Source organism: Bos taurus, chromosome 24 (genome assembly GCF_002263795.3).
Source record: "Bos taurus isolate L1 Dominette 01449 registration number 42190680 breed Hereford chromosome 24, ARS-UCD2.0, whole genome shotgun sequence".
NCBI classification, from domain to species: domain Eukaryota; kingdom Metazoa; phylum Chordata; class Mammalia; order Artiodactyla; family Bovidae; genus Bos; species Bos taurus.
Genome location: NC_037351.1, coordinates 28,835,544 through 28,862,372, shown reverse-complemented (window position 1 = coordinate 28,862,372; position 26,829 = coordinate 28,835,544). Strand labels below are relative to the sequence as shown.

Here is a 26,829-nt window from a genome sequence, read left to right as displayed (position 1 = left end):
TCTATCACAGAACACTCCTTAAACATTTACTACCTTATCATGGTGGGGATTCGGTCACAATGAGGAGATCACCGTCCTCTCCTCGCTCCCATAATCCCATTTCTCCTAGGATCGCCCACCTGGGCCAAACCTCAGAACTACACCCTTCAAGGGGAATCCTCTGGTCTGAGTAGATTTATCTGTATTTGCTTTTTTATTTGGGGTGGGGATGAGCTTTTCAAGCTTAGATAACAAATATACAAATTGGAAAACATATCCCGTTTGGAGAGGTAAAAAGTTACATGACTTCAATACACCTGTTCACTAGCTATTCATCTGTCTTGACTCCAGTGTACAGAGAAATGAAGAAGAAGATACACAGTTATCTGTTATCAACAGTACTGAAAGGAGTTAAATAAAATATGAGCTAATTTTTAAAATTACCATCACCAGCGATGGATAATAGTCATGTGGGGTATGCTCTGCCAACCCTCATCAGGAAGGATAAATTAGATTTTGCTGAGGCTGGAAATCTTTACAGATATATTTTATAAGTCCTCTAACCATTGTATAGGTGAGGGATGAAAATAATTAGCTCTTATATCTTGGTACTGGCATGAGTTTTCTTTTCTTCCTGATGTGTGGAAAAGAGATAAATGTTATAAGCTTTCTGAGACTCTCCTATTTACTCACGGTAGAAGCTTTTTGTGATGGTTGGCATAAAACACAGGCTAAATTATTACTAAAGATGTTTTAAAAGGAGCAAGGACAGAAAAAAGAGGCTGAAAAGTTCTGTTTCTTTAAATGATAAAAGAGTAGATCCATTTATATATCTCCTGTCTAATATACTCATTGATCCACTGAAAAAATTACATCAAATAATTAAAAATAATCTTGTAATAAGGAGTACAGGTGCTAATGAAAATTTCTCACCCAAATGGTGAAAAATTTTATGCACGGCATAGAACATAATGAAAATGACAAAAACAGCATCTATGGCACCTGATACCTGATATTTTGCTGCATATATCGATCTGGGTCCTGAGCAGTAAACGTTGTTAACACGGTACCGGCGTGAAGGCCTTCTTCTTGGCGAATGATCTTTGGATTTGGGGCAAAATAAGGATTTTCATTCACATCGATAACTGTGACAGACACAGTCGCAGTTGACTGAGGTGGATGCTGAATACCCTTGGCTAATGGCACTTGATTTTCTGCAGCGACAGTAAGGACATACATCCTATTTGTTTCAAAGTCGATTGGCTGGAAGAACCAAAAAAAAATTTTTTTTAAAGGAGAAACCATATTTTTGCAGGAAATAAGAATATTTGCATTTTGAAGTTGATCCTTCTAGTAACTCCATTTCTAAAACATTAATTTTTTATTCACTACACCATAGGTTCCTCTCAAATTTCTGGAAAGCATGCATTAGCATGGCCAATGATTGAAATATTTATCACAACGTAACCTACTTCTACAAGATATTTATGTACCTTGTGCATTTCAAAGACTTATGTTCACAAAATAATGCTTATTACTACTGCACACTGCATTTATTTAGCTACATCTAAGAACTTACATATTCTTAAGAGCAGCGTTGTTTACCAAAAAATAACAAAAAACTACTAAATAATCTGGGATTCAGTGAGAACATGATGGTCTAGATTGTATTCTCAAACATTGGTACAAAGACCATTCTTCACCCAGGAAAGCTTTTAAACAGTCTGTGATGAAGTGGATAAAACAAAAACTAGAAAATGTGATTTTTTTTTTTTTCCACAAAGCTAAACTTTTCCTATTAAAAGTTCATTCATAATTTCAAGTATACATTTTAGAGTATTCACATATATACAATTAAAAAATAGTGTTCACAGGTAGAAGGACTTTTTATTTTTTCCTTAGTTAGCAAACTAAATCTATGGCTGTTTTCCAAAGTAATTTTGAGGATTTTACTGGTCTGTACAAATGCCAAATCTAAGCATGCCACTAGAAACAAAGGCAATGCACAGATAATGTAAACATTAGCTCATAAAGTTTCACTGAATCTCATTGTCAGTAGAAAAGTTAACCAGAGTCAAGCGACCAGACTGGACTTTCCCTCTTAATTTCATTGATGATCTTCCAGTTAAGATACCCATAAGCATTACTGTATGAAATACTAATAGTATGAGAAGAAGAGCTCTCCTGCCATCCTGGAGAGTCTAAGAAAGACCAAGGGCAGAAGCTACTGAAAAAAATTGAAATTGGCACAGACCACACTAGTTTCTTCACCTAGACCACCTCCTCAACTCTAATTGAGAAATTTTTTTATTCTCATTCTAAAATCCCCAGTTCAACTTCCCTTTCTGAACTATTTTAAACAAGACAACAAAGAAGCCAGGAAATACAGAATTCTTTTGAGTGAGGGTACTAGACCCATGAAACATCGCTGACAATGTTTACTTATCTAAGATCTTTGGAAAAAAATGAAAGTGTTAGTCACTCAGTCATGTCTGACTCTTTGAGACCCAAGGACTGTAGCCCGCCAGGTTCCTCTGTCCATGGGATTTTCCAGGCAAGAATACTGGAATGGGTTGCCATCTCCTCCTCTAGCAAATCTTCCCAGCCCAGGGATCGAACCTGCGTCTCTTGCATTGGCAGGCAGATTGTTCACCACTAGGGCCACCGGGGAAGCCCAAGAGTGTTGGAATGGGAGGCAAAGATGCAAACTCTTGCCTGGGTGGCTTGAGAGTGATGCTCACTTCACAGAGGTTTTCCATTAGCACTGTCTATTTGTTACACGTGAAGTTAACATCCCTTTTACTTCCAGAACTCAGCTTTGTTTTACTTTTTGACAATGAAAAATTAGAAGAACCAATTTCTTAAAAATGGCATTTAAAAACGGCAAAGTAAATTCAAAACCTTTTAAGAGCGTAGGCCCTCTCATCGCCTACACTCATCTAGTTATACATTGGTGGTATTTTCTGGTTTGTTCCCTGAGCCAATATTCTAAAAGCAGCCTATAGACATAAGAATAGTAGGTGTGGGGAATCCTTCCTAATAGGTATCAGTTGGCCATCAAAACTCTATGATGTGGGACTTCCCTAGTAGTCCAGTGGTTAAGACTCTCAATGCATGGGGCACCAATTCAATACCTAGTCAGGAGACTAAGATCCCACATGCCAGACAGCATGACCCAGTCAAAATAAATAAAATAAAGAGATGTTACATATGTGTGTGTGTGTGTATATATATATATATATATATATATATACACATACAAAATTCCACAACATAACACTAACACATTGACTGCACTGACTGTTAACACTGCTGAGGACTGTTGTATATTCACTGTTAAAACACCCGGATGATTGAAAATCAATCATATTCCAGGGAGAGAGTGAGACTATGTTGGCCTTGGCATCAACATAAGTAAAAAATAACAAATGTGACTCCCCCAAATACATTAACTCTGATTTAGAGAGGGGCTTCCCTGGTGGCTCAGATGGTAAAGAATCTGCCTGCAATGTGGGAGACCTGGGTTCAATCTGTGGGTTGAGAAGATCCTTTGGAGAAGGGCATGGCAACGCACTCCAGTATTCTTGCCTAGAGAATCCCCATGGACAGAGAAGCCTAGCAGGCTGCAGTCCACGTGGTAGCAAACAGTTGGATGTGACCGAGCGACTCAGCACAGCATAGAGACGGTTGAAAGAAAATGTCCTGAGTCAATAACAAACTAAGCAGTGGGTGGCACATATGGTTGTGGCCGAGTGGCCACCAGAGAGACCATGGCACTTACTTTTACTACGGTGACTAAACCGTCGTTGCTGTTGGGGTCAGTTTGAATGGCAAAGCGGCCGGCGGGGTCTCCACCGCTGATTCTGTAGATGGCGTTCCAGGCCGGTGTGTGGGGCTGATCCTTATCTGTCACTGTTAGATTAGCGACGATGACATCTACCCTGTTTTCAGGGACTTCACCATAGAACTGCAAGAAAAGACAAAGCCGATTCAGAGCAGCGACGGGCACCCCTGAAGGACGGCGTGTCTCGATGATCACATTGCCCTGATTTTACTGCCCCATTAAATCTTTATTACCCACACTAAGCGAGGAGATTAGTAATGCAGGTAATCACAGCATTTATGTTTGACATTAAAAATACTATAACTCTATGTGGCCCTCAAATTATTTTTTTCCAAATTATGTTATAGTTTCATTAAAATTAAAATTTAAAATTAATTTCAGTAATAGTAAATTCTGTGAGTATCTGGATGATTCATGAGTGGGGGTCAGAAGAAAGGACTTGTCAAGGAAATCATTTTAGCCAAGAGATCATAATTATCTGCTGACAAAGTAGCATCAATCAGTCACATGGTTTGTGGACCTTAAGATATTCATGAATATTTTGTTAAAACAACCTAAAGTCTATTTAGGTCATTTCTTCCAGGCAGGATGTTTTAATAACTTTATCAGTGGACTTGGAGAGGACAAAAGAACAAATTAGTTTGGTGCTTCATTTAAAACTCTGGTGTAAGTGACAGAAAACATGGGAGTCAGCAGCCATTCTACAATGAGGTGAATGAAGCAAGTTCCGGCTCTATTTAACGCATCTGTCATTCATGACGAAACTTCGCGGTAATGGACCACAGCCCTCGAGTTCTGTGAGTGACAGTCTGTACTTACCGTCATGGCAGTAAACTCCGGAGGATTGTCGTTGACATCTGTCACCGTGATGACAGCCGTGGCTGTGTTGGAAAGGCCATATGTGGGATTGCCTTCCATGTCTGTAGCTTGAATTATTAACGTATACTGTTGTACTTTCTAAAAAGACATAAAGATAACAACTTAAATGAAACAAATTCCTCAAGAAGACATCACAGTTGTTCTGTAAGTGGCTCTTGATTACACCCAGAAAAGCACGGCATTATTCACTCTGATGAACAGGACTTGAAATTTCCCAAGTGGAGTTTACTTTAACTTGTGAAGCACAGGTCTGGTCCTTGTCTAGAGAGATTTAACTGGATGTTTTCACCTCGACTGGCGGAAAGGAACGCGTGGCAGATGTGTGAAATTCGCTGCTAAGCCGAAACTTCCATCTGGTTTCAGCTTTTCTTTTTCTTCCAAACTTCACAACACTGTCATCAAGCATTTCAGTCATGTGGTTTGTGTTTACTTTCTCAGATGTTAATTTCTACCCAGTTTAGGCTACTAAAAACAATCAAGAAACTTGAGAGGGAGAAGAAAGCATATATAATTCATAAAGTATATATGCTTTCCTTTTATACCTCTTTACATATGTTCCTTCTATTATAGCAAAGTTGATGTGGTATTTTCTTCTAATTTCCTTCGGTGCACACTATTTACAACTATAGAGGAGACATATATTATTAAATGAAGTGAAGACCAAAACAAAGAGTTTCTGTTTATCTTCTTCATCTTAAACCTAGTAGGCTTTTTTATAGTTGCCTTCTCAGTGGACCTCTGTCTGAGTACGACACTCACTGAGTCCACAGACCTATGATGAATATGGATATATTTTCATATAGATGGTTAATATCAAATTTGCATCACTGCTTTCAAATACCAGATTGAACTTTTTAAAGGGGAGTCAAGGTCAGTTGTAATGTATCTAAGAGAAAAATCCTGAGAGTGTCTGAGACAGTCTACAGCACTGGCTGACTTAGTTTTATACTAGGAAAACCTAAACAAAATAAACTGGAGAAGGAAATGGCAACCCACTCCAGTATTCTTGCCTGGAGAATCCCATAGACAGAGGAGACTGGCAGGCTACGGTTCATGGGATCACAAGAGTCGGACACGACTTAGCAACTAAACCAAACCAAACCAAACAAATACCTAAAATCATTTGAAATCTCCATGGAAATTGGCACAGATAAAAAATACAGAGATCATTAAAAAACGCTAAAACATCCTGAACAATTAAACTCACTTCTTCATACAAAAAGATAAATGGTCACTGCAAAGACCGTTTCCCTTAATTCTAAATATAGCTGACATTATGAATGACCACTCTTGAGGGATTTGGGGAGCTGTGAGAGAACAGACACAAATTGTAGCTTTTGCTTTAGATGTTTGTGGGCAAGGCAAAGAAGGGGTAAGAGTGAAAGTCAAACCTCACACATTCAATTTTTAGCCTGCCCACCACTATGCCATGCCCACCACTATGCCAATCTCTTAGCAGTTATTTATTTCCATTCCTTTTCATTTGTCTTAAAAAAAAAATACCCCACTTTTTTGAATGGAAAAAAAGAAACAAAGGAATAGGGCTGGTTGAGCCATTTTAATTTTTCTTAACCCATAACCCCTCACCATACTGCTTACATAGACTAAAACATTTCTCAATGATTTCCATTCCCAATCAAGAGTGTCATTTCAGCTTAATGCTCTCATGGTTATCAAGAGAATTTTGTAGGGTATTCTGTTCATCCTCCCAGCTGAAAATCATGAAAAAAAAAAAAAAAATTGTTATGACTTTGAAATGCCATTTTTCTTGGCTGTTATTTTCAGAAACAGATGAGCATTATCAAAAAATATAAATATGTTTACAGAAGATAAAAAAAAACATACATTGCATTATGTGGAGATAATGGGTTTTTGTTAATATCTATTTTACAAAGATCTTTAGAATTATATAAGTATAATAAGCCCAATTTTCCACTGAGCTGAAATATTGGGATCAATAGCTAATACTTGAAATTTCCTATTGCTGCAAGCTAGTCTTGAGAATTCTAAGTTACAAAAGAACATTGTTATTTCTAAAATACAGTGTTTCCTCAAGTAAAGAAAAATGCCAACTTGTTAAATATCATAGTCTGAATTTAACTGCCTGATTGGTAAAACAATTTTACATTTAGTAAGGAAGACACAACAGTCTATGTTTTAGACTTACCAAACTATTTAGAGCTTCTTGCCTAATTTAGTCACTGGGCATCTAGTTCTGAATGACTGACATTCAGATTTCATAAGAAGCTGACTTCCCACCCTCATAGTCCTGTGTCTGATCAAGGGAACTTTGCTTAAAAACATTTCCTTGCTTTCTGTTCTAGAAAGGATAAAATCTCACCTCCTCTCCTTGTTGTCAGTTCTTCCATCCCCTGACTCCCCTTTCCCACCAAAGCTCTCACTTTCCATTTTTCACCCCATATCTTGAGCTGTTTGTATTGGGTGGGCCACAAGGGTCATTTGGGTTTGGCCATAAGATGCACTGAAACACACAAATGTTTGGCCAACCCAATATCTATCTTCAAACGCATTTGCCTTTTCCTCAGCCTAAACCACTGCTTTTAAACTGGGGTGATTTTGCCCCCCACCCTCATCACCCCCAAGGACACCTGTCAATATCCTGAGACATTTCTGGTTGTAACAGCTGGGCGGTGCTACTGACATCTAATGTGTAGGGACCATAGATACTACTAAACACCTACAACGCACAGGACAGGCCCCCACCACAGAGGCTTATCCTGTCCAAAATGTCAATAGCGCCAAGGGTGAGAAACCCTGGCCCCGAACACCCTTTTCCCCTTTTTCTGAGTCTGGCAAGCACGAAGCTTAAAGTCACCCCAGAGATGATTTCTGAAAGTCCTTGAGGAAGAGTTGTTTTCCAACTCAGGACACACCTCTATCACCGCTTCCGTTATGAGGCTGTTATCAGTCCATCTGTCTGTCTTCCCCAGCTACATACATGCACACAGATCCCTCCTCAGGGCCACTGCTTTGCCGATGTTTATGTCCCTGGTATATAACATAATGCTTGCCACAGTATAAGCAAGGAACAAATGCTTTTGAATTTGTGGCTGGATGGATGAAGGTATGAGAAGCCTTGGACCTTGTGTGATACTTAAAAATAATTTCAAGTTTGGAAAAAACCATACATGGTTAGCTATCATTTATTCATTAAAATATACACTGGGAGCATAAGCTAGCTCATTGTATCCAAAACTACAAAACTGATTCATATGCCATCTTCTCAATTCTGCTATATCCTCATCTTTCTACAGCGTGAGTCACTTACTATTTATCTTGACAGGAACTCTCTTTTAAGAAACAATTTATTATAAAAGTACTGTAAATAGAAAACTAGCACCACTGACCATAAATATAACTAAAAATAAAGCCAATACAATGTTTGTGCTCTGGCAGTCTCTACTTGATGGAGTAAGCATCTAAAAGACTTGGGGTTCTCTGGCTTTCTCTAGATGTATCAGTTAAAATCACTATACTTATGTGACGTATTTTGAAACTACAGCACTGAACTAGAGTGCTCTAAGTGAATGAAGAGGTGAGAACATTCCGTCATCCACTTGGCACACATTTAATGAATGTCTACTGGATGCCAGACATTGTAGCATTTACCTGAATAAAATAATAAACAAAACCAGAGACAGCCTTGCTGCCGTTAAGAGCAAGAGACCAATGAAAGTGACAAATATGAATGGATCACGCGGCTAAATCTGCAATGCAACCATAGTAAGAGCAGGAGGAAGTGATGGGAGCAGTCTTTAAGAGGTGCATCTCAACCAGTCCTCCAAGCCTAGAGGGAAGAATAAATGCAAGATGAACTTGGTGGGTAAACTGAGAAGAACTTGATGAAATCAATCAGTGGATGGAGAGCAGGGCACAATGAAGTTGATCGTGATCTTGGGAAACTGGGGCGGGGGCGCTGGTCACGTTGGAAATTCCTCCGGAAGCACAGGTTTAGGGAGATGACAGGTTTGCTTTTGGATGCATTGGGTTAGGGGATGGACAAGTAAGTAGTATCATGAGATCCTAGGAGGGAAGTGCAGGTTTGTGACCCTGTTCAAATTCTTACATGCAAATTCCCCAGTTCCCTCATCTGTGAGGTAGGGCTGACAGTACTATCTTCCTTATACATTTGTAGGCTAAACATTTTTTGAATGGTTACTGTATGCCGGCATTGTTCTATGGGCCTTGATAATAAAAACTGACATCTATTGAGAACAAGCACTAAGTATGAGCCACACTTTATGCTGTGTCTCAAAATAAACTGATAAGGCAGGTGGACTATTTTTATCCTCATTTTACAGAGAAGGAAACCAAGGCTTAGGGGAGCAGGGAAGCACCCACTGACATGAGCTGTAAATAGCAGAAAAAAGACTTGAATCCAGCTCTCTCTGGATCCAGAGTCTGTACCAGTAACTGCTGCGCTGTGTGAGGGCTCTCCAATAAATGCACAGCGTGAGTGTGTCCTGAGACAGGGGAGCAGGTGGAAAGCCAGATTCCAAGGAGGCCAAGAATGGGTGGAGTGAAGGGCAAGTATGGCTGCCCCTGGGAGTGTGGTGTTGACACGAAGAGGAAAATCTAATAACTTGAACTTTTCTTCCAGGTTCCAGTTCAGGGTGAAAAGAAGAGGAACACAGGGACCTCACTGAATATCAGGAGCTGGAAGGCAGATAAGATGTCCATGGAACACAGTCTGTGTATCTGGAGGAACACAGGCCATTATGGGTAGGTAGCCCAGGGAGGGGCTGAGGGCGGCTCTCAGAGACCAGGTATTAGCCTGTTCTAGAGGAAGATGGCAAAGGAATCTTCAGGCAGAAGAAACAACAGACACAGAAGAACAGAGAAGCTCAGATCTGTACAAGGACGGGCATGTGGTGGTATGGGCGGAAGCCAGCACTGGCTTCCTAGCAGGAAGTAAAGAATTCTAGGAGCTCAGACTAAGGAAGGCTTTGGGACCAGCATCCTAGAGGGTCTGGGGCACCACGTTGAAGAGCTCTGACTTCAGGCTGTGGGTCTTGTAGAGCCCTTCAACCAGAGGGGAGACTCAGCTGGTCGAGCATTATGAAGGAACCAGTCGGGTTTCTAGGAAAGACCCTTCAGAGGAGGGAAGACCAAGACCACAGAAGATAAGAGAACATTCCTTTAGGAAAGAACTCAGAATTGAGAGCCCAAGTGAAAGTATTACTTGGCTTGGAAAACAGGAAGTGTAATTCTTTCCTTGCCATGAGAAAAATTATGAGAAGTCAAAGTAATGGTGATCACTCACTGGATGTTGAGGCTAGATCTATGACGGCCATGGGAAAAGGAAAACTAACATGCGTTGGACACTGTGCTGAATGCTATATGCTTCGTGTTATGTAATCCTTCCAATTGTCCCATGAAGTAGATGTAATATTATTACCTCCATTTACAGATGGGGGAGCTGAGGTTTCAGGTTAAGACACTAAAGGTCAAATAGCCCATACCAGGTAAAGCCAGAATTATTCAAAGCAGAGGGTAACTCATCAGTAGTCCTGACCAAAAAGGGCAGGAGATGGACATATAAAAGCTGGAGTAAAGAAGAAAATGCCAGGAATGGTTACCACCAACTCAAGCAACAAGAAGTCAGATTGATAAACAACAAGTTCAGTTCAGTTCAGTCACTCAGTTGTGTCCGACTCTTTGCGATCCCATGAATCGCAGCACAACAAGGCCCTACTATAAAGCACAAGGAACTAGACTCACTATCCAGCAATGAACCATATACATGTGTGCGTGTGTGCTCAGCCGCTCAGCCGTGTCTCACTCTTTGCAGCCCTATGGACTGTAGCCCACCACGGGATTTTCCAGGCAAGAATACTGTAGTGGGTTGCCATTTCCTCCTCCAGGGGATCTTCCCCACCCAGGGAGAGAACCTGTGTCTCCAGCAGCTCCTGCAGTGGCAGGCAGATTCTGCCCACTGAGTCACCTGAGAATCCCAAACTATATATATATATATAATAGATAGATAGATAAATATATATATGGGCTTCTTTGGTGGCTCAGTTGGTAAAGAATACGCCTGCAATGGGGGAGACCTTGGTACGATCCCTGGTTGGGAAGATCCCCTGGAGGAGGAGATGACAACCCACTCCAGTATTCTTGCCTAGAGAACCCCATGGACAGAGGAGCTTGGCAGGCTACAGTCCATGGGGTCGCAAAGAATCAGACATGACTGAGCGACTAAGCACAACACGGCACATTATATATATGTGTATATATATATATATATATATATATACACACACACACAAACATATAACTGAATCACTTTGTTGTACAGCAGAAATTAACACATTGTAAAACAACTATACTTTAATAAAATAAATTTAAAAAATATATTTAGAAAACTAAAAGATAAAAAGTAAAGAAATCAGATGGAGATTAAAAAACTGAAGACTGGCGAGTGTCGTGCGTGAAGCTTTAGGTCTGCAGAACCCCCAAAATTGGAATTTTTTAAAACCTGGAGATGAAAGGAAAAGAAAAAGCTAAATCACGGTAAGCATTTCAATGATTAGGCGTTCAATCACTTAAAGGTGTCGTCCATCCTGGGAGGATGACAACGGAAATGACTTTGGACAGAAAGAAAACTGTGAAATCTAATAGAAATAAAAGCATCTCCAGCTTACATGAGGCCTGGAGAAGTCAGCATAATTTATCCCTGGCCTCAGGCAGAATTACCATAAACCATCTGACATAGATATATTTTGCCATGTTAAATGACTTTCAGAAAAGGAAGGTTTTCCATAATTTTCCCTAGTAACTCATTGTTGTGTTTAATAGCATCACTGTCAAGAAGCAATTTCTCATGCTGTATCTAACTTGTGATTCTATAGCTTTGAATTCATGTCCACTTTCATTTCATCGGGTTGTGCATAGCTGCTTCCGGCCACTGCAAGATATACTTAACCAAAGTATAGCCTGACTTGCAACTTTCACCCCCTAAACCAAATACAGTCTCTTTGATTTTTAAATACAGTTGGTTTGCTTTGGCAAAACTATCTTTCATTCTCCATGCCTCTTGCTTTTCATAAAACATCCAGGCTAAATGTGATAGGAATATTACTATATGAAAACAAGATGAAGTCCCATTTCTGTATCTCACAATGAGAGTGTGAAATGAAAGAGAAATATTAGGTTTGGGAGATGAGCTATATACCTCCTTAGGATGTGAGCAGCCTGGCACTTCCGAGAATATTAAAAAAATATGCTATATTTTCCTATAAAATACAGTATTCATGCTGAATTTATTGACATTTAAGAATAGTATTTTATACAGTAATGGAAGAGGTGAAAAGATATACATGTTCCAGATATCACTGAACTAAAGGTACTACTGCAAAGCTAAATTTCAGCAATCTCTGGTGCAAACCATTCCTAGAGCAACAGGAATACCGTACTAGCCATCCATCTGACTCCTAAGGAAGGCTCTGGGCTCAATTGTGAACTAAGTAATCTTGATTGGCTCATATTACTTTATTAAAGTGTTGCCACCTCTATCTTGCGTACATAATGAATTGAAATAGTAATGTTTTCTTCGATCCAATTCAAGTGGATGCTACTTACTAAGACAAATAAAACGTCATAAAAACCAAGCCCTAAAATCCTTGTCAATAATATTTATGATGGTAGGTCTAATGTTTCCTTTTGACACACATAACACGAGGTCTCATTACGATAGAAGCTGGCTCAGCCAGAAACCTACAAGCACAGATCTCTATGAGTCGGCACTTTGACAATTCACTCACACAATGATTACTGACAATCAATAATGACCTTGAGAATCGCTAAGAAAATGGTTAGAACAGAATGGAGAGAGGGTATAGGAAAATTCAGTAGGGCTGGAGTTTTCAGGAAAGGATATAAGCAGGGCTTGAAAGGCAACGTGAAGAACTGGAGGGTTCAAAATCAAGAAAAAGGGGCAAGACGTTCCTGGCAGAAGGAATCATGTGAACAGAACACAGCAGGGTGCCACAGGACGGTGGGCTCAGCTCTGTCAGAGCGAGACGACCCTTCTAGCAGGAATGAAACACCCATTCCTTCTCAGACTGTGATCCGACATAATATTTCAATACTGTCAACACTGTATGCCTTTACAACAAAATATACGCCCGAAGTGTGTTTCTCTGTGTTTATAGCTTTAAAGCCCTGTCAGTGGACTGCAGGCAGTTCTTGGTGTTCAAACCTCTTAAGTTCATCTTAGAGTTAAAGAGAGAGTGATCATCTCTTCTGTACTAAATCAAGGATCACAAAAAAAAAAAAAAACAAAAAAAAAACCTCATCACACGTGTCATTTGTACCCTCTTCAAAATACGAATGTTAAAAATTACCCTAAATGTATGTACACTTTATTTGGGCACGATTTTTCATTTAATTCCTCATCAAATCCTTTGAGTATGAGGGAAAACAGAAAATGCAAAGAAGTTTAAAAAGTAGATACCAGAAGGTTACTGGCTTAACTTAGTCAATGACCACCCTAAATATTACATGGACCAGCAATGATTTATCCAGTTTACATACATCATTTAACCAACTTGAAATTCTGTAAAAGAGTACAGTTGATTTCTTCATGACCATGAACACATGAATAATCTCGTGGAGATGTTATTGAGTGTGCGCTCAGTTGCTCAGTCGTGTCTGACTCTTTGTGACCCCGTAGATCGTAGCCCACCAGGCTCCTCTGTCCATGGGACTTCCCAGGCAAGAATATTGGAGTCATTTCTTTCTCCAAGGGATCTTTTCGACCCAGGGATCGAACCCACGTCTCCTGCATTGGCAGGGGGACTCTTTTGTCTCCACTGAGCCTGGAGACAAGATAGATGTGAGCCAGTGCACTTTTAAGATTACAAGCAAATTCAATACAGATTTCAGTTGGCTTACTTCTCTGTCAAGTCCAGCTGCCACCGTGATAATGTCCCCAGTCTCATTGTTGATTGTAAACATGTTGGGCGAAGGGGTGCTTGGCGCCTGGGACAGGATTCTGTACCTCAACATCCCATTGAGGGCATTTGGATCGTCAGCATCAATCGCAGTGACCGTCATCACATATGTTCCTAGACAGCAGACATGGAAAATGAATGGTTGCCTTTCATGTCAGGGTCTCCCAAACAGAAGGGATATTTACCTTCTTCATCAATCTTCATTCCACTTTTTCTCTTTTACAAAATAACTTCTGTTTTTAAAAATGTGGACCATTTTTAAAGTCTTTAGCAAATTTGTTACAGTGTTGCTCTCATTTTGTTTTGGTGTTTTGACCAAGAGGCAGGTAGGATCTTGGCTCCCTGACTAGGGATCAAACCTGCATTGGCAAGTGAAATCTTAACCACTGGATCACCAAGGAAGTCCCTTTCCATTTTTTCAGACCAACATTTAATCATTTAGCCTTGATTAAAACACTATTGATAAGAACAGAACTCACTTCAAAAAATATAAACTATAGTTGAGTTGCTTGAAAGGAAAATGGTTAAAAAAAATTTTTTTACAGATGTATAAAGACTAAATGTTTCCATATACTTAAAAGACAAATTCACTATATGATTCAAAGAAAGGATCCCTTCAGATATATATCTTATATATCCCTTCATCTATATAAAATGCAAATAATAAGTAACATAGATGTCATTTGAAACATCTTTTATGGCCACCGATTCCTTCCCTCTGCTGTTTTTTTTTTTCCGTTGTGCAGTAGAATCTAAAATGTCATGCGGGGTATGATTCTCCACAAAGCCTAAGTCACTTTGTGAAAGTAAGCCAAGTATGCTTACTTGGCTTACGTAACAACACATACTCCATTTACTGAGGTCATGAGGAATCATTCCATGCGTGACTGTTTTGGTACACTGAATAGGGGGTTTTGCACTGGGGTTCATTATTTCCGAGGAGATTAAAAGAACATTGTAACAAACTCAGGGACTCAAATTTATTAGATATCGTGGAAAGGAAGTCTACAAACCATTACGATCAAATGCATTCAAACTAGTTAGACAAACTGAAATTGAGAAGTAGAGAGAAAATGTTATTATTTAAGATGGTTTGCTCCATGCAATTTTTTTAAGACTTGGATTATAAAATGTTACATCTCCAGGCTACCTTCTTCTTTAGTACTCTTAAGATCAGTTTGATTTAGTGCCTTTACAGCTAGTGTTCCCTCTACAGGGTACATTTTTTTTTTTTTCGCTCCAGAATTAACTAAGGCTTGTTCACATACTTCAAATCTCTTTTCAGAGCTTGTCCTTCTGAACAAGGCATCCTATTTGACTATGTACCAAGTTTGATTTTTTTTTTCCAAAACTTTATTTTTTTCCCTAAAACATTTGCTTTCTTGTTTGCCTTTTACTGTTCTCCTCTACTAGATTTTAAGCTCCAACAGGGCACAACTAACTTATCACGGCTGCATCTACAGTGCTGGAGCAACGTCTGGCATACAGTATGTGCTCTATAAACATCTGCTGACGCTGATGTATGGAACAGTCTTATGGACTCTGTGGGAGAGGGAGAGGGTGGGAAGATTTGGGAGAATGGCATTGAAACATGTAAAATATCATGTATGAAACGAGATGCCAGTCCAGGTTCAATGCACGATACTGGATGCTTGGGGCTAGTGCACTGGGACGACCCAGAGGGATGGTATGGGGAGGGAGGAGGGAGGAGGGTTCAGGATGGGGAGCACATGTATACCTGTGATGGATTCATTTTGATATTTGGCAAAACTAATACAATTATGTAAAGTTTAAAAATAAAATAAAATAAAAAAAATAAACATCTGCTGAATGAATGGTTAAAACAAAACAAAACAAAAAATGTGTTTCGGAATCTTGAACCAAAATATTGCTTACAACATTGCATTTTAGTTTAACTTAAGATTCATGACTCTATCAAATCTTGCCTAGAAGGATGTTTTCAAACTTACAGAACAAGTGCAGGAAATCGACTCATGAAATGTCTTTACATTTCCCGATCATTCAGAGTCATTTATTTATGGGAAGGCTTTATGGAAATGCATGTGCATATGCATAGTAAATATACCTGTAATGATTTATTTTTGGTAATTTTTATGAAATGATAATTCTATAAAATTGGAAATAATAGAGGAAAAAGGACGAATGAACGATTTTAAAAAACCAAGAGCCTTTCCCAGGCAAAAAAGCACAACGTTTATTTATCCTTAGAATATATGTATAAGCCTTGTGTTTTAGTAAAGATATGTTTAACATGCTTTGATTTTTTTTTCCTGTATTTTAAAATACTGACGAACTCGACTCTAAAATGTGACTCAGACAGAGCTACAGATGGTTGAACTTCCCGCACAGCCCTGCCTTCCCACCCCAGCTGCCCCCACCCCTCTACTCTTCTGAGATACAGACAAGTGTATCTGAACCAGGAAAAGTGCCAGTTTAAGACACAGTTATATCTATAAATTGGCTTATGTACAAACCAGTATAGATGGTGAAGGAAATATATAGTTAAGTTTAAATGTCGAGGCTTTCTTAAATTCAAAATTAAATTTAAAAAATTAAATATAATGAATTAAGTCTTGCCTAAAAGCAGCATGAATGAAAGAAAATGACACTAAAGGCTCACGTGATTTCTCATCTAGCTTATATATGAGGGCTGGATAACATTGTATTTCCTCAAGGAACCTCCAAATTATGATCTTCCAACTTACCCGGCTTTGATCCCTCAGGAACTGTCCCATTCCAAACCTGGTGTAAGAACTCAGGTCTGTTATCATTCATGTCAATAACGTTGATGACAATGTCGATGGGGTTCTCCACTTGGTTTCCATTAATATCCACTGCATGTGCCCTCAACTGCAAGAGTAATTAGAAAATGAAATGATTTAATGGATTTAGGTCTCCTGTGAGAAGATAAAAGATACCATAACCATAGCCATAAACAGCACAGATGGATGAAAACCAAAAGCTATTCTTCCCATCAAAATTCAAGTTAGCCAAACAATATTCTTAAGGGAGATATAGCTGATAGGCATCTGGCTCAGAGCTCTATGACTCTAATCTGTATACAAAAGAGTGAAGCAGAAACGATCCACCTTTGAAGGCAAAGAAATTGAGCTTCAGAAAAGCTAAGTCACTTTACTCAGTTTATTGACAGAGCCCCTGTCCTAAGCCAGTTCTGTCCAGCTTCCAAATCCTTTCGCTAAATCCATACAAAAGAGTCAGGATAATTAAAAATGTGGAACTGGCCTAAAGAAGTCACAGAGAACAAGAGAAAAGATGAGAATTCGGAAAGAATGAAGTGTGCACACGGAATTTTGACTTTTTTTATTGTAAAAGTCATTCATTCATAAACAGTAAAAGTACATAAGACAGTTTATTCCTCTCCCAAGGTTGAGTTCTCAGTATTACAGGTATTCTTCTAGAAATTTTATCTTTTTTCTTCCTTTGTAAACAAATATAATCACTCAGTTACTCCTGGCAGTATATCTTCAAAATCTTTTCATCCAGCACATAGAAAACCATTTCAATCTTTTTAAAGGCTGTGTAGTGTTCCATTGAATTGTTTCTTCTTAAAGGCGATGCTTCTATGATTTTCCTGTTAAGTATGATGCTGGCTACTGGTTTCTGCTGGATATGCTTTATCAACTTAAAGAAGCATTAACCTATCTTTTTTTTCAATTTTGAGGTTATTTAGCACATGAAATGAATAGAAGAGAAGCAAAAAGCAAAGGAGAAAAGGAAAGATATAAGCATCTGAATGCAGAGTTCCAAAGAATAGCAAGAAGAGATAAGAAAGCCTTCCTCAGCAATCAGTGCAAAGAAATAGAGGAAAACAACAGAATGGGAAAGACTAGAGATCTCTTCAAGAAAATTAGAGATACCAAGGGGACATTTCATGCAAAGATGGGCTCGATAAAGGACAGAAATGGTATGGACCTAACAGAAGCAGAAGATATTAAGAAGAGGTGGCAAGAATACACAGAAGAACTGTACAAAAAAGATTTTCATGACCCAGATAATCATGATGATGTGATCACTGACCTAGAGCCAGACATCCTGGAATGTGAAGTCAAGTGGGCCTTAGAAAGCACCACTACAAACAAAGCTAGTGGAGGTGATGGAATTCCAGTTGAGCTATTTCAAATCCTGAAAGATGATGCTGTGAAAGTGCTGCACTCAATATGCCAGCAAATTTGGAAAACTCAGCAGTGGCCACAGGACTGGAAAAGGTCAGTTTTCATTCCAATCCCAAAGAAAGGCAATGCCAAAGAATGCTCAAACTACTGCACAATTGTACTCATCTCACAGGCTAGTAAAGTAATGCTCAAAATTCTCCAAGCCAGGCTTCAGCAATACGTGAACCGTGAACTTCCTGATGTTCAAGCTGGTTTTAGAAAAGGCAGAGGAACCAGAGATCAAATTGCCAACATCCGCTGGATGGTCAAAAAAGCAAGAGAGTTCCAGAAATCATCTATTTCTGCTTATTGACTATGCCAAAGCCTTTGACTGTGGGGATCACAATAAACTGTGGAAAATTCTGAAAGAGATGGGAATACCAGACCACCTGATCTGCCTCTTGAGAACTCTGTATGCAGGTTAGGAAGCAACAGTTAGAACTGGACATGGAACAACAGACTGGTTCCAAATAGGAAAAGGAGTACATCAAGGCTGTATATTGTCACCCTGCTTATTTAACTTATATGCAGAATACATCATGAGAAATGCTGGACTGGAAGAAGCACAAGCTGGAATCAAGACTGCCGGGAGAAATATCAATAACCTCAGATATGCAGATGACACCACCCTTATGGCAGAAAGTGAAGAGGAACTAAAAAGCCTCTTGATTAAAATGAAAGTGGAGAGTGAAAAAGTTGGCTTAAAGCTCAACATTCAGAAAATGAGGATCATGGCATCTGGTCCCATCACTTCATGGGAAATAGATGGGGAAACATTGGAAACAGTGTCAGACTTTATTTTGGGGGGCTCCAAAATCACTGCAGATGGTGACTGCAGCCACGAAATTAAAAGACGCTTACTCCTTGGAAGGAAAGTTATGACCAACCTAGATAGCATATTCAAAAGCAGAGACATTACTTTGCCAATAAAGGTCCGTCTAGTCAAGGCTATGGTTTTCCCAGTGGTCATGTATGGATGTGAGAGTTGGACTGTGGAGAAGGCTGAGCGCCGAAGAATTGATGCTTTTGAACTGTGGTGTTGGAGAAGACTCTTGAGAGTCCCTTGGACTGCAAGGAGATCCAACCAGTCCATTCTGAAGGAGATCAGCCCTGGGATTTCTTTGGAAGGAATGATGCTAAAGCTGAAACTCCAGTACTTTGGCCACCTCATGTGACGAGTTGACTCATTGGAAAAGACTCTGATGCTGGGAGGGATTGGGGGTAGGAGGAGAAGGGGACAACAGAGGATGAGATGGCTGGATGGCATTACTGACTCGATGGACATGAATCTGAGTGAACTCCGGGAGTTGGTGATGGACAGGGAGGCCTGGTGAGCTGCGATTCATGGGGTCGCAGAGTCGGACACAACTGAGCGACTGAACTAAGCACAGGAAACTGTAAATTTTATTAGACAAGCCTTTTCAACACTTATAGAGTCTCTTTTTCCCTTGACTTATTTAATATATTACATTAAGAGATTTTAATACTGAACTGTCCCTGCCATTCTATAATTAATTCTATTTTGCTATCAATATTGCTCATTTATGTGCAAGTAGTGAGAATCTGGAGAGCAAGAATTTACCCCAACACTGACGTGAAAATATTTATTTTTTGAGATTTAACCACATGACTTCAGCCAGTAAGAATTCATACAGAAGAAATATTTCGAATTTTGGGGTTGGTATTTTTTGTACTCATAAATTACAGGATAGTTTAATTAGAGACTGGTCTACTGCATGCTACTTCACTCCATCCGTGTGTGTGCTCAGTCATGTCCTGTTTTGTGCAACCCCATGGAGTGTAGCCCTCCAGGCGCCTCTGTCCATGGAATGTGCCAACCAGAAATACTGGAGTGGGTAGGTATTTCTTATGCTAGGGGATCTTCCCAACCCAGGGATCCAATTCACGTCTTTTGAATCTCCTGCATTGGCAGGTGGATTCTTAACCACTGCGTCACCTGGGAAGCCCTGCCACCTTTACTAAGTTGCCCTATTAACGTGATGCTGTTTTGTAAAAGGCTTGAAAACTTCTTTATATTTTAGAACAATGTATTAATAAAAAGCATTAGAATTACCTGTTCATTAAGGCTTTTAAGAGAATTGGTTAGTAAAACAATCAAGGCACTTGGGAGGAGAGAATTGAGTGATACTTAGGCTTTAAAACGCATGTTTAGTTTTTCATATGCTTATTTGCCAGTTTATGTCTATGGTGTCTTGCTCTACCTTATGTCTATATCTATCTGTATAATAATTTTCAAAACTTAAATAATTTTAAAAGTTTGTACAAGTGCAAAGATTCAAAAAATATATTAATGTGAAAAACAGTCTAAAAAACACATTAGCATAAGTGACATAAAAAGTATGGGACGACTAAGTATGATCGTGACACTGATGCTAAATGAATCAGAATACTAAATCAATATATAGTGTTGGGACAACTGGGCTGGCCATAAAGGAAAAGCAAAGGCGATCTATATACCTTCCTTCTTTTACTAAAATAAACTCCACAGAGGTTAAACATTTAGAGGCAAATATAAATAAATAAATAAAACAGATAAAATGCAGGAGATTAGCATCTTGGAGTAGGAAAGATCTTTTTAAACAATTCCAGAAAGCCAGAATGGGGGGCTTCCCTGGTGGCTCAGTGGTAAAGAATTCACCTGCCACTTCAGGAGATGCTGGTTTGATCCCTGGTCTGGGAACCAAGATGCCACATGTCGCAGAGCAGCTGAAGCACACGTGCCACAACTATCTAGCTTGTGCTCTAGAGCCTGGGAGCCACAACTACTGAAGCTCTCGCGCCCTAGAGACCGTGCTTTGCAAGAAAAGAAGCCACTGCAATGAGAAGCCTGAGTGCCACAACTAGAGAAAAGCCCACACAGCAACAAAGACCCAGCACAGCCAACAATTAATAAAAAGAAAGCCAGAATGCACGATAAAATCAAAACAATGACAGATATCATAACAACTGTAAGTTATAGTGAGGGAAAAATGATAAACAAAGTTCGAAAACAAATAACAACAAAGGAAATGTATGAAAATCATGTATCAACATCTCTAGTAGATAAAAGGTTATTATAAGTGGATGGAGGAAAAGGTAACAACTTTCCCACCCCAAATTCAACGTAAGACGGGAATAGGGAATTTACTTTAATTGGATATTCAACACATGCAACTTAAAGCATCAAGATAAATTTTTCAGAAATAGCACTGGCAATAAATAAATAATGCCCGGAATTGATATGGAATGACAAGTATCTATTTTATAGTGGGGAGGTACTGGAACACAATACAACTCTTCAAGAGAACAATTTCACTATATTTATCAAATAATTCCAATTTTAGGAATTTTTTCTGAGGACATAATGGGAAAATGTACAGAAAGCTGTTCATTGCTGGATGATTTATAGTTGTAAAATAAAGTAGAAAGAACTAAATCATCCAAGTATCTGCCAGTAGGTAATTAGTTACAATTATGTTAAAGCAAGCAATCAAAAATAATAATAGAAACAAATAATGATTCCAGATGTGGAAAGATGCTAACTCTTATGATTGCTAAGTGACAAAAGTTGGTTTCAGAGAATAATCCCAATTTCAAAAAAATATATTTATGAATCTATACACAAATAAACATCTTACAGAATATTACCAAACTTAAAGAAAAGTGACTAGTTTATGTACTGGGATTGCAAATTCTTCTTACTTTATTACTAATACTGTATTACTTGAAAAGTTTTTACATTGTACCTATATTCTTTTCTAAGAGAAAATGATACTTTCATTATAAGTTTTATTAGCTATTCATATAGAAATTGGAGTAGGAATAAAGATCAATTTAAGTTTCTCTATTAAACACATGAAAAAAAATTGTTGAAATCCTCTTCCAGAAAAATGGGCAAGCATGGCTAGAAAAAAAGGAAAGAAAAATGCTTTCTTGAATTTATATTTTAATATTAATTCTTGATTTTTTAATTACTCAATACAATTTTTAATTGGGAAAATCAGTTCTAAATACATACTACTACTACTACTACTACTAAGTCGCTTCAGTCGTGTCCGACCCTGTGTGACCCCATAGACGGCAGCCCACCAGGCTCCCCCATCCCTGGGATTCTCCAGGCAAGAATACTGGAGTGGGTTGCTATTTCCTTCTCCAATGCATGACAGTGAAAAGTGAAAGGAAGTCGCTCAGTCATGTCTGACTTTTAGCGACCTCATGGACTGCAGCCCACCAGGTTCCTGCATCCATGGGATTTTCCAGGCAAGAGTACTGGAGTGGGGTGCAATTGCCTTCTCCATTTAAATACATACATATATTTAAAAACAGGAACATATAACTATATATAAGCGTTTCCCTGGTGGCTCAGATGGTAAAGAATTGCAGGAGGCTGCAATGTGGGACACCTGGATTTGATCCCTGGGTTGGGAAGATCCACTTGAGCAGGGCATGGCAACCCACTCCAGTGTTCTTGCCTGGAGAATCCTCATGGACAAAGGAGCCTGTTGGGTTAAAGTCCATGGGGCTGCAAAGAGTCAGACACGACTGAGTGACTAAGCACACACAGCACAACTACATACAAAAGCTGTTATAACTCAATCAACAAATGAATAAAATAGAAAAGTAACATAAAATTAGCATAAGAAATATAACTGGATAGTATATCTAAGAAATGATTGCTCAGATTGGCAGGTTAATGAAACCAAGTATTGGCAGGGTTAATCAGAAAAGAGAAATCTTAATTCTCAGTAGGTAGATAAAAATGGCACATCTTTCTGGAGATAATATGATCAACAAATAACAAAATGAAAATATGCTATCCATTTTGTATGATGCTAATTAATAGTAATCATAGTATCAGGAGATAAACTGACAAACATAAATGTACTTGGTTGGCCAAAATGTTCATCAGGGTTTTGCTATGAAGTCTTACAACAAACCCAAATGAACTTTTGGGCCAAACCAATATTTTTATAAGAAATTGCTGTTAAAATTATAGTTTATATACATTCAGTGGAATACTATACAGCTATTAAAAATGTAATGATCAGTATGTAATTTACATGAAATAGCTTTGATCCCTTCATGGCAATTTGTTCTTGTAAGTTCTTAACCACATATCTGAAGGCAAGTATCAGCATGCAAATAGTAATATGACTTAAGGCAATTTTTAGTTTTTCCTTGGCATTGTTTGTTTATCATGAGCATTCATCAATTTTATAAAAACAATTGTTTCATAAAAATAAAAAAAATATTAAATTGAAAAGGCTACAGATACATTTCTAGCATTAAAACATTCAGGATCAAAGCTTTAAGACTAATATGAGAGACAAATGTTAAACCTTGCATGTATTTGGAAGAGTGTGAATACAAAGAATTAACAGCTGTTGAGATCTTACATGAAACCGGGCTATCAGCTCACGATCCAGAGGCTTGGTTACTGACAGCTGACCTGAGATGGGGTTGATAATGAAGATACCAGTTGGAGGCTGGTCAGCTCCTGGCCCAGTTACGCTGTACCGCAGAGAAAGGTTTTTATCTCTATCGGATCTGATCTGAGGGTCAAGAAGACAGTCACATTAAACAAGGGACTAAATGAGCTCATTATCAGAGACAGAGCATGCTACACCTCATGGCCTCTTCCAAACATACACCATTTCTTCCCAGAAAATTCCTGAAGCTCTCCCAGTCTTATTCCTTGTTCTTGCTTCCTGGTGATGGGCTTCAAAAGAGATGTCACCTGTCACTAGCAGGACTGGGCCAATGTTAACATCTAAAGAACAGTCACTAGGAGCAGCACAAAAGTCAAACTTAAGGAGTGTCCATTTTTAAACAGAATCCAAGTCTCTCCTGGAAATTTGGAGGTTAGAATATTTAACCCAGTAACAGGTGTCCAATTTAATGAAGAAAAAACTATTTACTTGTTTGCATCAGTTAGGACAAGAAATAACTGTCTATTCATAGTGTGAAAGAGCCTCAGGTGGGAACTCTAAGACTATGGTTGAGCCTGGGAGTCAGATTTCTGTACTTGCATTGTGCTGATGTTTTTCATTGCAACCAAAGCTTCCCATATTAAATTGGCACCCAATACCCCACATTCTTTATTAATAACAAAACATGCAAGAAATGATTTTATAATAGATATCTCCTATGCATAAAAATTATATCTGTTACAGGCTCACTGCTTTCTCCTCCAAATACAACATTTCCTGGAAAAATAAGCTTACAGATGAGTGGAACATATATGTCCTTTGATGTTCCTAACATCATAGAAACAGGCTGCAGAAAAGGAGGAAGAATAGGACAGAAAAAAGGGCATTTGAGCAATACTGTTTGGAGGTGGTAATAAGAAATATCTCTATATTAGACAAATACTTTTAATCCAGTAACAGAATCCAGTTTTTGTCTTGTTTTTTTAGTTAAGGCAAAATTCTTTAATTTTCTCATTCTCTATTAAAGTAGAAACATAGAAAACACCTTGATTTGGAGGTTACATATTTCACTGTTAAACTTAATTATAATACATATTACCATAGACTGGACAACACAAATAAATGACATTAAAAAATACAGCCTTCAGTAAGTATGTATTGAAATGCTAAATTAATCATATACAGAAACATTACTTTCTACTAAATTTGAGAATACAGCTAGTTGTCTCATTTTCTTTTTTAATAAATAACAAGTTGCTAATTTTACTAAGCATATAGAAATGTCTGTCATTTTTTCCCCCCCTGGGTCTGATAGCATGCATTCAGAGTAACTGGAAAAAAAAAAACACCTTGCTCTTCAAATCTGAAAGCCTGTGTTTTTTGCGCAGCCCCAGGGAGTCCGTTAATGGTATCAGAGGTCATTTTTTTATTTCTTTAAAAATCTCTCAAATGCACTCAGTACCGGCATTTTTAGCAATGATTGCCCTTTATTTTTTCTTTGGCCCAGAAGCTATCTGTAGAGGGCAAAGATCATCATGGGGAATGCAGCTTTCAGACAGGGAAGATAAGGTGGAAGGGGAAGGGTACGGTGTGGGTGTGAATGCATGAGGGAGCTGCTGCTGCTAAGTCGCTTCAGTCGTGTCCAACTCTGTGCAACTAGGGTGTATATATTCAGACACCAAACAAACTTCAGCATCCATGGCACACTGGATGGACCCACAGAAAGCTCTGCCTGTAAATAACCCAAGGTAATGAAAAAGAGACTCTTTGCAACCCTAGAGACATTTCATCAATACAAAATAGTACACACATGTCTTAAACTCTACTTTGTGGAAAAAAGAGACAAAAGCACTTCTAACATACACTGAACACATGCCACAGAGATCAGTGAAATTGTGTCACCCTACCCTGACGAGCTCTTGAGGAAAAGGCCCTCTGGAGTTTTCTGGCAAGTTGATGGGAGGGATAACCCAGTCTCTCTTCTGCCTCTGCAGGTAGCCATTGTGCTTAGTCACTTGTCTTGGAAACACTATTTCTTCTATTTCTCGTGATTCCTTCACATGAAAATACAAGAAGACATTCCTGAGTACTAGAAAAACACTTTCTGAAAGTACATCAATATCAATGGATACCCGTAAGTATAGAATCACACTTTATTATAGGCAAGAAAATAAGTCTGGAGGCCCTGTTCTCATCCCCCTATTAAAATAATAGAAAGCACCATAAAATTGTGGGCTTCCCTGGTGCCTCAGCTGGTAAAGAATCCACCTGCAATCTAATCCACCTGGGTTAGATCCCTGGGTTGGGAAGATCCCCTGGAGAAGGGAACAGCTATCCACTCCAGTATTCTGGCCTGGAGAATTCCATGGACTGTATAGTCCATGGGGTCACAAAGAGCTGGACACAACTGAGCGATTTTTCCCAATTTCACCATAAAATTGTGGGTGACACTGTTTATTGAAAAATGAAATACCAAACAATGTATTAGGTGGCTCAGCTGTGTAAACTATTTGCAGTTTCTATAAACCATCTTAGATAGTAGTTAACATTGAGCAAAATTTAATAGTACCCTTTATACATTTCTCATTAGTTTAAACCACAGTTCAGGTAATGTGCTACTGTACATTAAATTTAGATCTTGATGTGCTAAAATATAATTTGAATTCCAAGAGAAGTTTAATACATACTGCTAAGGAACGTCTCAAATATTTATGACCCTATTAAATCCCACAGAATTAATGCTGTAATTATTCTAAACCTATGTCAGCTATGATGGATGCTATAGATGACCCACTTTGCACATGGGGTATTAATCTCTGCTAGATGTCAACATTTTCTTCTGTTTTTCCCTGTATCTGTGGACATTTTAGCCATTAGCCCACGCTGCTTCAATGCAAACATCCAAGCTGGTTTGCTGGAACACAGTGAATCCTCAACAACAACAAAAGCATCTTTTCATTCAATTAGTTACCAGATCCTTATTTTATATTACCCAAATGACATGATTTCCCTTCACAGTTAATAGATTAACAAATTACATTTCACATAATGAAAGTCTAACACTGGTATAAGAGAAAAAATGATATCTTTTTCTCTAATATTTATTCATATTTGATTATTGCTGTGGCTCTCACATTTACAATACCAACAATGAATATGTGTATTCTTATGTTTTAATGTAACAGTTATAGTTCATAAAATCACAGACCAATTATATGAATATGGCATCGCCCCCATATTTATTTCCAATTAACTCAAAGAACTATAATATTCAGAAACTAATAGTGTTATCATAACTTTACTGAAGAAGTTATTGTATCTTATTTAAAATTCTTAAAATAGTGGCTTACACAAAAGAAGTACTTAGCAAATGTTCAGTTGAAATAAATTTTCTGTTAAAAGTGTTGCGATGCACGATACTGGATGCTTGGGGCTGGTGCACTGGGACGACCCAGAGGGATGGTATGGGGAGGGAGGAGGGTTCAGGATGGGGAACACATGTATACCTGTGGCAGATTCATTTTGATATA

The 26,829-nt window shown here is 38.6% G+C and overlaps 1 protein-coding gene across 1 annotated transcript in view; it reads right to left on the bottom strand.

Annotated features, from left to right (window-relative positions):
• Nucleotides 1-26,829, bottom strand: part of CDH2 (cadherin 2) — a 248,360-nt gene that overhangs the window by 41,743 nt on the left and 179,788 nt on the right. The window contains exons 4-10 of the mRNA NM_001166492.3: nt 25,207-25,353; nt 23,267-23,422; nt 16,404-16,548; nt 13,619-13,791; nt 4,643-4,780; nt 3,761-3,946; nt 989-1,242 (exon numbers count right to left, since the gene is read on the bottom strand). Of these exons, the coding sequence (NP_001159964.3) occupies nt 989-1,242; nt 3,761-3,946; nt 4,643-4,780; nt 13,619-13,791; nt 16,404-16,548; nt 23,267-23,422; nt 25,207-25,353 (1,199 nt within the window). The remainder of the gene's footprint in view (nt 1-988; nt 1,243-3,760; nt 3,947-4,642; nt 4,781-13,618; nt 13,792-16,403; nt 16,549-23,266; nt 23,423-25,206; nt 25,354-26,829) is intronic.